At 36.3% G+C, this 12,396-nt stretch overlaps 1 protein-coding gene across 1 annotated transcript in view; it reads right to left on the bottom strand.

The window, feature by feature from the left end:
* Positions 1–767: 767 nt before the first annotated feature.
* The window catches only part of PPFIBP2 (PPFIA binding protein 2), a gene marked incomplete at both ends in the record, with an annotated part of 69,640 nt that continues 58,011 nt past the window's right edge, over positions 768–12,396 (bottom strand). Inside the window, 13 exons of the mRNA XM_079536801.1 lie at positions 768–956; positions 1,363–1,551; positions 2,375–2,500; positions 3,155–3,277; positions 4,266–4,354; positions 5,027–5,138; positions 5,306–5,456; positions 6,004–6,132; positions 6,670–6,808; positions 8,749–8,893; positions 10,145–10,186; positions 11,762–11,839; positions 12,237–12,338. Coding sequence (XP_079392927.1) covers positions 768–956; positions 1,363–1,551; positions 2,375–2,500; positions 3,155–3,277; positions 4,266–4,354; positions 5,027–5,138; positions 5,306–5,456; positions 6,004–6,132; positions 6,670–6,808; positions 8,749–8,893; positions 10,145–10,186; positions 11,762–11,839; positions 12,237–12,338 — 1,614 coding nt within the window. The remainder of the gene's footprint in view (positions 957–1,362; positions 1,552–2,374; positions 2,501–3,154; positions 3,278–4,265; positions 4,355–5,026; positions 5,139–5,305; positions 5,457–6,003; positions 6,133–6,669; positions 6,809–8,748; positions 8,894–10,144; positions 10,187–11,761; positions 11,840–12,236; positions 12,339–12,396) is intronic.

Raw genomic sequence — 12,396 nt, 5'->3', positions numbered from 1 at the left:
GGGTGTACCCCAGCTGCCTCTTTGTGGGTCTTGCATGTCGTCAAGTCCACACAAGCCTCTGGTAGCTCCGTTTTTCAGGGTTTACATTCCTTTACACAACAGCAAAGTAGAGTAGAGTTTGGTGGGTTTTAATTTTCATCATTTATGCAATGTCTGGACACAGTTTCATTAAGCAGTTCACTACTAAATGACAAAAGTGAATTATTTAAGTGTTGGTTTATTAATAATTTTGTTCATTACTGAGGCCATTGTTTCCATGTCTACTGTTTAAGCCTAACTACTTCCCATGTACATAATGAAATAATGCAGTTGGAATCCTTGATTAATCTGTTAGAAATCTATGATCCAGTTGTACTTTAATATATAACTCGATAGTTCTGTACAAATTAGTCCAAATAAACTTATCACATTAAAAACTGCCCATATAAAGAAAGAAGGTGTGTGCCATACTCAGGTTATGAAAGCCGAAAGTACAAAAGTCTTCTGTTTACTGCAGCCTCTACCTTAATTGCCAAAATACACTGACTGTGGTAGTGTAAAGGTGTCAGGTTCCTGAAAAAGGGCTTGAAGATGAATGAGTTCATTGTTATGTTGATGGAAAAAAAACACCAAACACACCTTGACATTCTTAGTATAGAACTCTTTCAAGTGTCCATAGCCAGTACTTTTTCAATGAGTTCATGCAGATACAGCAAATACTGTTATATGCTAACATTTGATTATTTGCAAGCTTTGGAATGCAGGAAGAGGATGAGATGAGAATGGCATCAGTCTGTTTGTCCCACCTGATCCAGTTCCCTATCAGTGAGTGGACTAAGGCCTTTGTATCCAGTGTAGTTCTTCTGAGTACCATTTGTAGCACCTGGGTTTGTATCCATGGGACAAACATAGTCCGTTGATTCATCAAATTTCTTTTTTCTTAAATTTCCAAAATGTGAAAATCCAAGTTTCTTTGGCTAAAATAAAAAGAAAGCAAGTATTAAACATGAAAAATAAGGTTATTCTTTAAACATTCAATATCCTTTCCTTTTTATTTACTTAGGTACTGTAATCCTTCAAATAAATAGATTCAGAACTATATACATTGAATTGTTTACAAAGTGGGGAGTTAGAGTTCATTTTAAGTAAGTTCAAGTAAGTTCCCTTCTAAGAAAAGAGGAGATTGCATGCTCATTTCAGAAACAAATTTTAAAAGTTAACTGCAAATTAAATGCCTTGGTATCTAGAGTTAAGAACAACATAGCACTGCTTCTAGAACAGATCTTTCCCCACTCACATATGTGAGTTCTGTATTGTCTTTATGAGAAGTGAAGTAGTAAGGCTGAGATTCTGTAATATCTTGTTTTGAAAAGCAGCTCGTACCCGAACTTTGGCAGTGGTGGTCAGAGGTGTGTATGCTGTTGACTCCGTTATGTCCCTTTTTTCTTGCTGTGTCTCTGGCCCAATTAATACATTAAAATTGGTTGTTAGGTGGCGTCGCAGTAGGGTCTTCTGAGGTGGAATATTCAGCAGCATTGCCAGTGTGTCACCGTTGAAGCGAGGTTCAAGAATCTATTAAAATAGGGTTTGTTTTTTTTTTTTTAATAATATGGTTAAATATTTGCAATAGTAAATCATTATGGTCCTTAGCAGAAGGATTTCTTCATTCCAGCTGTCCACAGTAGACATTTTTAAGTCAGTAGTATTATGACATTCACTAGGTTTGAATAGGAAATGTGTGGAGTTAGACATTAAGAAATGCAGAGTGTAACCAGACAAATGCCAAATTATATTTATCATCAACAGGGTTGCTTTGGGGATTTTTGAGCTCTACTTTTTTTTTTTTTTTTTTTTTACTACTGTATTATTCTAAAAACAAACTTAATCTTAGTACAATTTTTTTTCTATTTATTTTTTTCAAAAAATCTGCAGCACATCAGCATCACAGTATTTCAGAACTCTTGGCTTTTCTAAGCTACAAGTTGTATTTTGGATCAGAAAAACTCTTTTCAGGCAAGACAAATGTGAGTTCAAAACAGTTATTTCCTGTGGCAGGGTGTTAGCATAATTTTATTAAAGCTGCTCCAAGGGACACTCAGCAATAGAGTAATTTTCTCACAGTACAGGTTGTTGTTCTCTAATGTACTACTGTTGCTGTTAAGCATACACAGCTCAGCATTGATATCTTAACAGTTGCTTTGCTATTTAAATTTTCTTTTGTAAAATTAATACGTACAGATGCAGAAGCTTTTTAAAATGCCTGATCATGCTTTTATTTTGCAAATGTCCACTTGTGTTTCTTGCTACGTGACGAGAACAAGATAAAGTAAGGTTTGCAATACAGTCTTGTCAATTCTTCATAGATATGTAGTAGGATGTTAAAAAGAATTCTTACAATGAGGCCACCGTGCACTCCACTTCCTCGGAGGTTTGGTGCATATTCTGCCAAATCAACTGATCTGAGCCATTCCATCACTCTGTGATTGGACCACTGCACCACTTCAGAAGGTGAAACATTGCTCTGTTCAAGTAACCAGAAAAGATGGTGACAATACAGCCTGGTCTGTCACAGCATGTTCACAAAATGAATCTTGAGTTTAGATGAAAACATTGTTCCCTTCTCAACACAGAGGAGCATTTCCTCTTTCTGTTCAAGGCATCTCTTAAACATCCTCTAATCTGGTGCTATGTATTAGTCTAGGACAGATTAAACCTATGTACAGCATCAAATTCTAAAATAAGAGTACACATGCTAAATGTGAAAAAAAAACCAAACATTTTGAGAAGAGCATTATTAACAAGGCTGTCATAGTATCACTAAGAATAAGCTCTGGTAGGTAGAGTGAAAACAATATGCAGTCTTTTATAATTCAATTAAGGCAGACAAGAAAGAGCATTCCAAATAATTTGCTCAAAAGTTGAATTAACATAACTGAGAAAGTAATTTTAAAAGAAAGATGTATAAGACTCAACTAGTAAGTAGTTCAATCACTTGTGAACTGAGCAGGTTTTTATTATCAGAGAGGACATGTTATATTCCAGAACAGGAATGCAACACAGCTTCTGCTTTAGAGGCAATTCCCTAAAAGCTGTGATTGAGGTATTATTGTTCATGGAGTATAATAACAGAGTAATTAGTGCTTGCATAAATGAAGTTACTTAAACATACTTTTACCTCCTCAACTGGTCGTCTGCGTAGACAGTGGGGGTTAAAACTGTTGATGTGCAGCACATGAATGGCACACTTAATACTCAGATGATGCAGCTGACTGGTGACTTTTAGAAAGAGAAGGTCGTTCTGCAAAGGAGAGAGTCTTTTAAGCAGCACAGAATACATTCAAAAATAGTACTTTTGCCAAGAATAAAGATTTCAAGCTTTGTATGTAGTTTTTGGTTTATAGTATTGTACCATATTAACATGGTTAAAAATGGGAGGAGAGTTTATAGCCAGTTAAATAAAACCCAGGCTCATGGACAGTTTTTGATCATGCTGCAGTGGGATCACAGAAGCTAGCAACTCATACCTGGCATGGACCAGTAGAGATCATACTTCTGTGGCAAAGGTTCTGCAAGCAGCTTAGACATGGTTCTGTTTTTGACTACTGCTAAATTATGTTACTGTGCTGTGATGAAAATACAAGAACATTTATCTAAACCTGGGCAGGGAAGCTGTACAAGTAACTTCCTTTAGGAGGAAGTTTTTCACACAGAGGGTGGTGACACACTGGAACAGGTTGCCCAAGGAGGTTGTGGATGCCCCATCCCTGGAGGCATGTAAGTTCAGGCTGGATGTGGCTCTGGGCAGCCTGGTCTGGTAGTTGGTGACCCTGCACACAGCAGGGGGGTTGAAACTAGATGATCACTGTGGTCCCTTTCAACACAGGCCATTCTATGTTTCTGTAAGTAAACATAATGGGTATATGTATTGTATTGTTTGCTGCTAATTTGATGAGAGCTGTACAAGTTACTGGATTTGTTCTTTACCTTTAATTTACCTAATGTTGTTGATAACTTAGTGAGGAGAACAAAACATTCCAGAAGCTGTATGTAAAATAGGTCATTTTACCATCAGTTATTTTGTATGATATTGAAAGAGAAACATCTTGCAGAAGTCAGCTGTAACACTGTATTGCTAGTCCTAGGTAATCTTGCACTAAACAGTACACAGAAGTTCCTACCTGCACTGTTTTTGGTTTGCAAAAAAAAAACCAAACAAACAAACACAACCTTGTAATTCTTTGCTCACTCTGAAATTCAGAGTTTAGCAAAAAAAGATTTTAACTTACCACAGTTAAGTACTGCAACATTCTCCCATCAACTCTGGACTCATGAAACTGGTCTTTGTACTGAGGTAAACCAATATCATCAAGCCAGCCTGTAGATAGAAGAACAATGGTGTACCCAAATTTGTATCAGTGAGAATGAAGCCAGCTTCCTCTGAGGCTGTCCAGTAGCTCATTCTACCTATTCACTTTCCAAAGGACAGCCTCTTATCGGGAACCTCCCAGCAGCCAACAGCCAGCTTTGTCAACAGCTTTGCCTCTGCTGTATTTTAAGTATGTACTTTCTGCAGTGTAATTTAGCTCTTGCTAGACTGAGACCTCTCACCCTTACTTGTATTCCTTCTCCCTCAAGAAGGATGGGCTGCCTGAGACATGTGCATGTTTAAGCAGTCACCAGCCATCTTTTTAAGAGCACTAAGTTTAAACAGGACAAGTTATTTCATGGAATGATGATTTTTGTGTTGTTCTGAACATTCAAACAGGCAGTTTTATAGTATGAACTTTCCATGGGAACTCTACCGTTCAGACTGAAGAAAAGTTGTGGAACAATTTGTGAAATGTGGATGCCATCATCAGATTATTACATGATATTTATTAAATTTTCCACCCAGTGCTGTTATACACTTGAGATTGTGCCAAAAGACCATACAGTCTATCGGAGAGAAAAATTCATCTGATGATTGATCTGAAAATACTTCCGTTTTTTGACTGCTATTTCCCTATAGTAAAGAAACACAAAATTTTCTGAAGAATTTTTCACTTACGCGTCACCCAGATATGATCGAGTTGTGCAGACTTCTCATCTTGTTTTGTGTTTATTGATTTAATGGCCAAAACTAATTTCTTCCTGTGCAGTGGGTGCTTTATTCCCATTTCCTGTAATAATAACCATTAACAAATAGTTTGCTTTTCCTCTGGCCCTCTTCATCTCATTAAACATCTATGAAAACATTTCAAAAATGTAGAACTGCCTATTATTGGTAGGGGCCTAGTTATACAGAAGCAACTGGAGTTTGCTTAAGTGAAACAGGTACGAATATTACCTTTTCCATGTCCTGAGGTGTCGCAGTTAACAGTGTATGGCCTGAAGTCACCCACTGCCGGGCAAAAATGACGTACTGCCCAAGACCAAAGTCCTCAAGCCAGTTACAAACTCTTTCAGTACTCCACTGAGCAAATGGAGCATTGTAGTCACTGAAAAATAAAAGAACTCTTTGAAATTCATAAAGGAAAGATGATGGAAATTATGAGAAAGACCATCGCAAACTAGAGGAGATACTACAGGCCAGTTTCTAGCACACTTTATTCTGTGCAGTAATCAGCTCTAGCAGCCATTCTTGCAATACATGCTGTGGTGTGAGTATCTTCTTAATTTGACTGCCCAGCTTCTTTTTCTGGTCATTTGCAGCAGGGCAAGAAGAGAAGGATAAAAGTTTCAAATAGAAATGGGAAAGGACAGAAAGAGGTAATTGCTGAATCTTCATGTCTGCAGATATTCCTACAGGAGATGATGAGAAATTTTCTGAAGACATTTTTTTGCTGCTACCTGCAGTTGAGTGCAGATAAGCAAACTGCTTGGGTTACACTTTCTACCAGAGAAATTCTTTCCAGTTGTAGAATTCCATGTGTAATTAAGTATGTTAATGCATATTTCACGAAAGGAACATTTTACCGTTCAGTATATTTAACAATACCATATAATAATCTGTGTAAAAAAAAAAAAAGAAAAAGAAAATGTTACTTTTTCTGGCCTTTGGTTTCCTTTGATCTGGATAACCGAGGTCCGGCTGTTGCACGGAGACCACCCCTTCGAAACTCTGCCAAACCCAGATCGTCTGCAGGGAAGTTACCAGACTGAGTTCTTCTTATTCTTTCAAAACAAGAGCGCCAAGACAGTACTGTTAGTGTCCAGCAGCAAAGTGTTTCATACGGAAACTATAATGACAGCTGGAAACTGTATTAATCTCCCCGTAGAGCACAAACATCTGATTCAGGCAGCAGCTGATGAAGGAGCAGGCAAACACTGTCTAGACTTATCTCAGAAAAGAAAGAAAAGCTTTGCAAAGCAGCCATGACCCTTCAACTCAAATAATAATTCACAGAGTCAGACTTGTAAATGGCTGCAGTTCTGAAGTAGATAAAAGGCACACAGTAAAACTTGGTATTCTCAACTGTCAGCATAATTACACAGGAGAACATATTATTTCTTCCAATAGCACGGCACTCTGAACCTTACCATCCACTTTCCTCCAGCCGTGTATACAAAGAGACACAACTACCCGTACAATCAGAGAGCTGCTTTCCCTCCTCTTCCTGAATTTTATTTTATTCTTGCTGTATCTTTTCATGAGAACCAAATGAATTCTCAGTTTGAAATGCTGTGATGAGGAACTAAAAAACATCTTACTTTCCCCAGATTTTCTTGATTCCTTTTGGACTCTTTCTGTTTTCTGGAGACAGTGGAGACTGTGGACCTGAATCCATTCCCAAAGAAAGAGGTGAAAGATCATCTGAAACTACTGTACCGTCCATGTTCTCTGTTTCTCCTGGGTTAACAACAATAATTGTCAATAATTAGTACAAAATGTGACAGGGTTGTTATACGGCAGACTAATACTTAAATTAAAAAAATATAATAAAGTACAGATACCTATAAAAATGTTCTTGTATAAAAATAATCTTAAAAAAAAAAAAAAAAAAAGAGTTGTTGTACCTTTGATACAAGAAAAGGGTATTATAATATTGTAATTTCAGTGTATTTTAAAACCTTAATTCCTGATCTTGATCTGCTGTTGCATTTCCTATTTTTAATACCAAAATTCATCCATCAAAATCAGTGGGAATTTTACTGTTGACTTCAGTGAAAGTAAAATAAGACCAAGAATAAATATCTTTAAAAAAAAAAAAAAAAATCCCATCTGAATGCTATACAGCTAAAGATTTTCTTTCATTTCAGTACTACACTTAAGGAGTTCAGTCTGGATTGCCCACTCAGTGTCAGTATTTTAAAGAGAAGACGAAGGGAGGGAAAAAGGAAAGGAAAAAATAAGCAGCAAAATTCACGTTAAAAGTTGCATCTTGTTTGGATACGATACCTAGCACGGGTGCACTGACACTCCTGATGCGATCTTCCAGTCCCAAGAAGCAGAAAGTCAGATGAAGAAGCAAAGAAGATATAAATCACCAGCAAAATAAAGTTACAGAAGAGCAAAGTGGTAAGCTAGTAGTAAGCTAGAGTAAGTAGTAAGCTATTAAAAGCAGAAACAAAAAGAAAAGAAGCTGTTATGCTTGACATCAAAGGGATTGTGCATTGGTGTGCACAAGCCCCAGGAATCCTGGACCAGTCAAAGAGATAGGAATGATCATTTATATTTCATCAATTCTTTGGCAACTGTAACACATCAAGCATATACTACTGAAATAAAGCAATGTCTAAAACCACATCAAATTTCTGTGAAATACAGAACTGGAGGTATAATGAGTTTACTGCATGTGGAAGAAACAAACCAGACTCTGGTAATTCAGTGCTTTTAAGAACTCATTGCTTGTTTCTAGAATAACATTCTGCTTTACAAGATTCCCCATCCTTTGATCCTGCATGTAAAAGACCTAATAGCATGGCCAATAAATTATCTGCTGGCTATTAATGAGGATCTACAACGTTGTGATCACAGAAAAACTACCAAAAAAAAAAAAAAAAAAGAAAACAATAAAAACCAACAAAACAATCCACCAGCAATCTATTGAAATCTTTAAGCTATGCTACTTAGTGGTCTTAGGACGATGTGGCCTTACCAAACAAATGAAAAAACCACCACCAAAAAAATCCACAAACCAGCAAACAACTGTGACCCCACAACAATTAAAACAAAACAGATTTTTCCCTGAAATGTGTACATTACTGTTGGTTATACTGTAAAATGTCACACATTAAAATGTAGCGAGATGGGAACTGGGAGACTTTTCTTTTTTAACATGCAGTCTAGCATAAATGTGCGGTTTTGTTTCCTTGTTTTTTAAGAAAGCATCAACAAGCTCAGGATCACTGCAAGTAGACAAAAAAGAGGACCTTATTCCTAATATGAATATGTTTGGATCACCAAAAATTCTAATTTTCAGTAATAGATTTTTTGGCTTTTAAGAACACTGCCTTCCAAAAAAAAAAAAAAAAAAAAACACTAAACCAACAAAAAGTCTCTTCATTACACTGCCACTGGTATTTGCAAATTATAACATCTGGTGCAAAAAGAAAAACAAATGCTCTAAAGTAAATCCAGCCTTTATTCTCTAGCAAACTTATCTAAAATACTTATATATTGTTAAAGGAGCAGAGCTTTCCTCACTGAATCATCTGAACAGCTCAGTCCATTCATGTAACACAGCAGGTTACACAGTGTGCTATTTCCCCTTGTTGGTTTGCTTTTTTGCCTCTTCCGTAACCCCCATGCTGCCTCAGAGGCATACATACTCAGATACAGATACATACTCAGGCCCAGGATGCTGTTGTACTCAGTGTCATTCGTGTCAGGTGAATTTGACTCATTATATGTCGCCTGGTCTCCATTCTGCGTGGGTCGAGGAAGTTTTCCTGGCAAAGTTTGATATTTGCTGCCTTTCACAAGTGGCTTACTCTGTAGATTTGGTTTTTTAAGAGGAGAAAAAAAAATAAAAAAAATCACTCATTGCATTTACAGTCTGGCACACAATAATTTGAAAGTTTAGAAAAAGTATTTTGCAGTTTACAGTTCTAAATGACACCACCACCCTTCATGGCCCTTTTTACAGATATTCAATTTAAATCTAATAATCAGCTGCCAAGAAGTTCTAGGTAAGACCCAGCCTTCTCTTCCCTTCTTTTCCCCTTCACCCAGACTGTAAATTATATTAAACAATAATATATACTGAATGTTTCCTGGTTTCCTCATAAATGTTTTTCTAGCCACCTCCGCTTCCTTCAGGACCCTGACACCACATAACAACTCAGTCCTTCCAAGGCCAACTTTGATAGCAGCATAAATGCATTTAGTCATTTCCCAGCCCATTCTTTGCTGTCACATTTTTCCTTTACACTTCACCCAACTGCCTGTGTTTTGGCCTTACAGATGTGTCTCAGTTTAAGCCAAAGGCATTTTGATAACTCAAATTTGGTCAGACATTTTGCCCATCAGTATTAATGACATACAAAGAATCAACAATGAATTCAGGATACAGAAATTTAACTTTTGTAAGCTAAGTTACAGGAATAGAGAGTGTTTTTTTTTGGAAAAGAAATGAGCCTGCACCTCCAATTATGGTAGAGGTGTACATTCAACGTGTGATTTGAAAGCAGCACAAAAACATTTAGTATTCTCCTATTTAGTAACGTCTTTTAATTGTTTTGGAACACCTCGATCAAACTTGTCTGGGACAGGATAATACATAATTACTGGTCTATCCATTCTTGTTTCAAGGCCAGAAGTGATTTCAGCAATTCTATAATCACAGAGCAGATTCCTCTGTTTCAGGGACTGCGTGTCTGACCCCTGCTCCTGTTTTGCCAACTGCAGTTTCACAACTGTCCCAGCTTGTACCAAAGATTACATGAGTAGAGAAACTTCATACTACTTTTATCAAAGATTAGCACTGTGTTTCCTGAAGCTGACTGACTTCCAACCTTAGATAACCAAAAAGCTTAGTTGAATAAAAAACACCACCACCATCACACAGAAAAAAGAAAAAAGAAAACCACTACCAAAAACCAAACAACTCTTCAATCCTTACCCCCACTTTCAAATGTTGTCAGGTAGCTGGACTTAACAAACATTTTAAAAGGGAAAATGAAGTGAAAACACAGCCACGACATCACAGCAGATAAATGTTAAAAGAGTTTACAGTTAATATACCTCTTGTTCTACAACAGGCTGTACTGGTTTTCCATCTACATACTACGGAGTTGCAGGGAGAGTAATTTCAAAGTTTTATGGAAAAAAGCAACAGACAAATGTTAGTATTAATATATATACACAAAACATCAACTGTAGCTTGATTACTGTAGTGATGCTATTTAATGCTATGACAATATGTTACAAGGTCTGATATCTCCTCATTTTCATTATGTATTTAATATTAAAAGCATAGGTTCAAAAGATTACAAAATTTGTGCCCAGTTTACGTTCTGCTATTAAAAGGATTTCAGTATTTCTGGGCTTCTGAGGGTTTCCATTGGACTTGCATTGAGCTGGGAATGTGACATTCACATAACACTTAAAACAATGTGAAAGTGACTGACATAAGAGAACACAGGCAATGCTGTATGTATCCAGCTGAAACTATAAAAAAAGAGCTGTGGTAAAAATGAAGTGATAAAAAAAAAAAACAAACAAAACAGCATGGGGAGGTCAGAATCACCAGAATGTTTCATCTTACTGCTGGATGTAATTAAAATTTGAATCTTGTACAAAAAACAACTCCAGAAATGGTGTCGTTAGCACAAGTTCCACTGGACTCAGTGAAAGGAGCAAACTCTGGTGCTGAGTCAGCAAAAGAATCTTTGTTTTGGCTAAGTTGTGACTAATTCATATTTAGTCAATCACTTATGTGCATAGGGAGGTTTGTTTCACTAAGAAGCCTCGTACCTAAATGAGGGCATATAATTTAAATGCCCTGATAAACATGGGGCTCACTGGCTATGGTTGTGCCATATCTTTGATTTCAGCCTGATCTTATCATAAAGACAAAGGTTTTTCAACTTAAGACAAAAATAATTTAAAAGTTATGAAAAGAAAGCAGACCTTCATAAATTCCACATGGAGTAAAGTGTTAGTTGTCATTCAGTCTGTCCTGTGTGCGACCACACTCAAATGAATGCAACATAAATTTCAAACATTTTATTTGGTGATTATCATTTTTAGACATTTAAGAACAAATTTAATGAAATTTGAAGTAGGAAAACAATCATATTACTAGGGAATGTGGTTATTATCCTTTTTAAATGGCATTACTAAGTATGCATAATTCGTGTTAAGCCTAATTTTGGTACAGAAAATGTCAATAATAGTTTCACAGATTTTATGTGTAGAAAAAGCTTCAGTGTACGCGACAAAAAATAAAACCTCTGGACCATAGCATAAGGAGATTTTGTAAATTGTGAAGTCTTAATTCTGGAATTAAGCCATAGAATTAACAACAGTGCTCCTGTTTTTAATGAAAACAGCAGTGCTGCCATCTTCAATAATGCCATTTATATCAGAAGTCAAAGTTAGGGAGTAACACTCATAGTTATGTGCAAACACTCAAAAAGAAATCCTATGTGAAAATGCATGCCCATTCTCAATACTTTTTGATTGCTTTCAAGTTCTGTTGTCTTAACATTTCAGCAAACAGGAAATCAAAATTATCTTAAAAACACCTTTCTTAAACAAAATGTTATACAGTTCAACAGAATGGCTCCTCATTATCATTATAGTTATACTTCTCTTAAATACTTTTATCATAGAAATTCTGAGTACAAATAAACCAACCTTTTCCAGGGATTCACTCTGCAAGTCTTCTAAGCTACTTGACTTTTTTTTCTGTGGAACCCTTAAAATAATAAGAGGCAAAAAGACCACAATAAATATAATATGTTTACATCACAACTTTCTCATGACAGTTGTTGTATATCACAATTTCTTTCTCTAACAGATAATTCATAAATAGATTTGTTTGTACCCTAAAACTCATAGTACTGGGTTTAAAACATAATGCTGACATAGATGAAGTCAGAAACGTGAAAAAGACTTTTAGTCAACAATGAAAGGTAGCACGTACAGTGACCAAGTTCAAACCATAAATTACTTTTTAGAAGCTCTGAAGCAAAAGTAGATGTTAATAAAGCTCTGCAAACACCATGCAACATTAAGGGCTTCTAAAAAGATTTTTAAAATGGAAGGAAAAAAGTTGTTGAAGAGCAGAGAGGACTAGATGCAACATTCAAACAGATTAAATAATGTAGACTTCAGACAACCTGCACGAAAAGTAAGAATAGCCTTGCCTGATTTCCGTAGTTTTGTGCGTCACTGGAGATAACAAAGCTGGTGACAATTCTCCTGCAGAGGCCTATGCAAAATAGAAGTATCATGCCTGTAACTCTGGTGTCTTCATCTGAACCTACAGT

The sequence above is a fragment of the Tetrao urogallus genome (genome assembly GCF_951394365.1).
Source record: "Tetrao urogallus genome assembly, chromosome: 6".
Classification (NCBI taxonomy): Eukaryota; Metazoa; Chordata; class Aves; order Galliformes; family Phasianidae; genus Tetrao; species Tetrao urogallus.
This window is presented reverse-complemented; position numbering and strand designations above follow the sequence as displayed.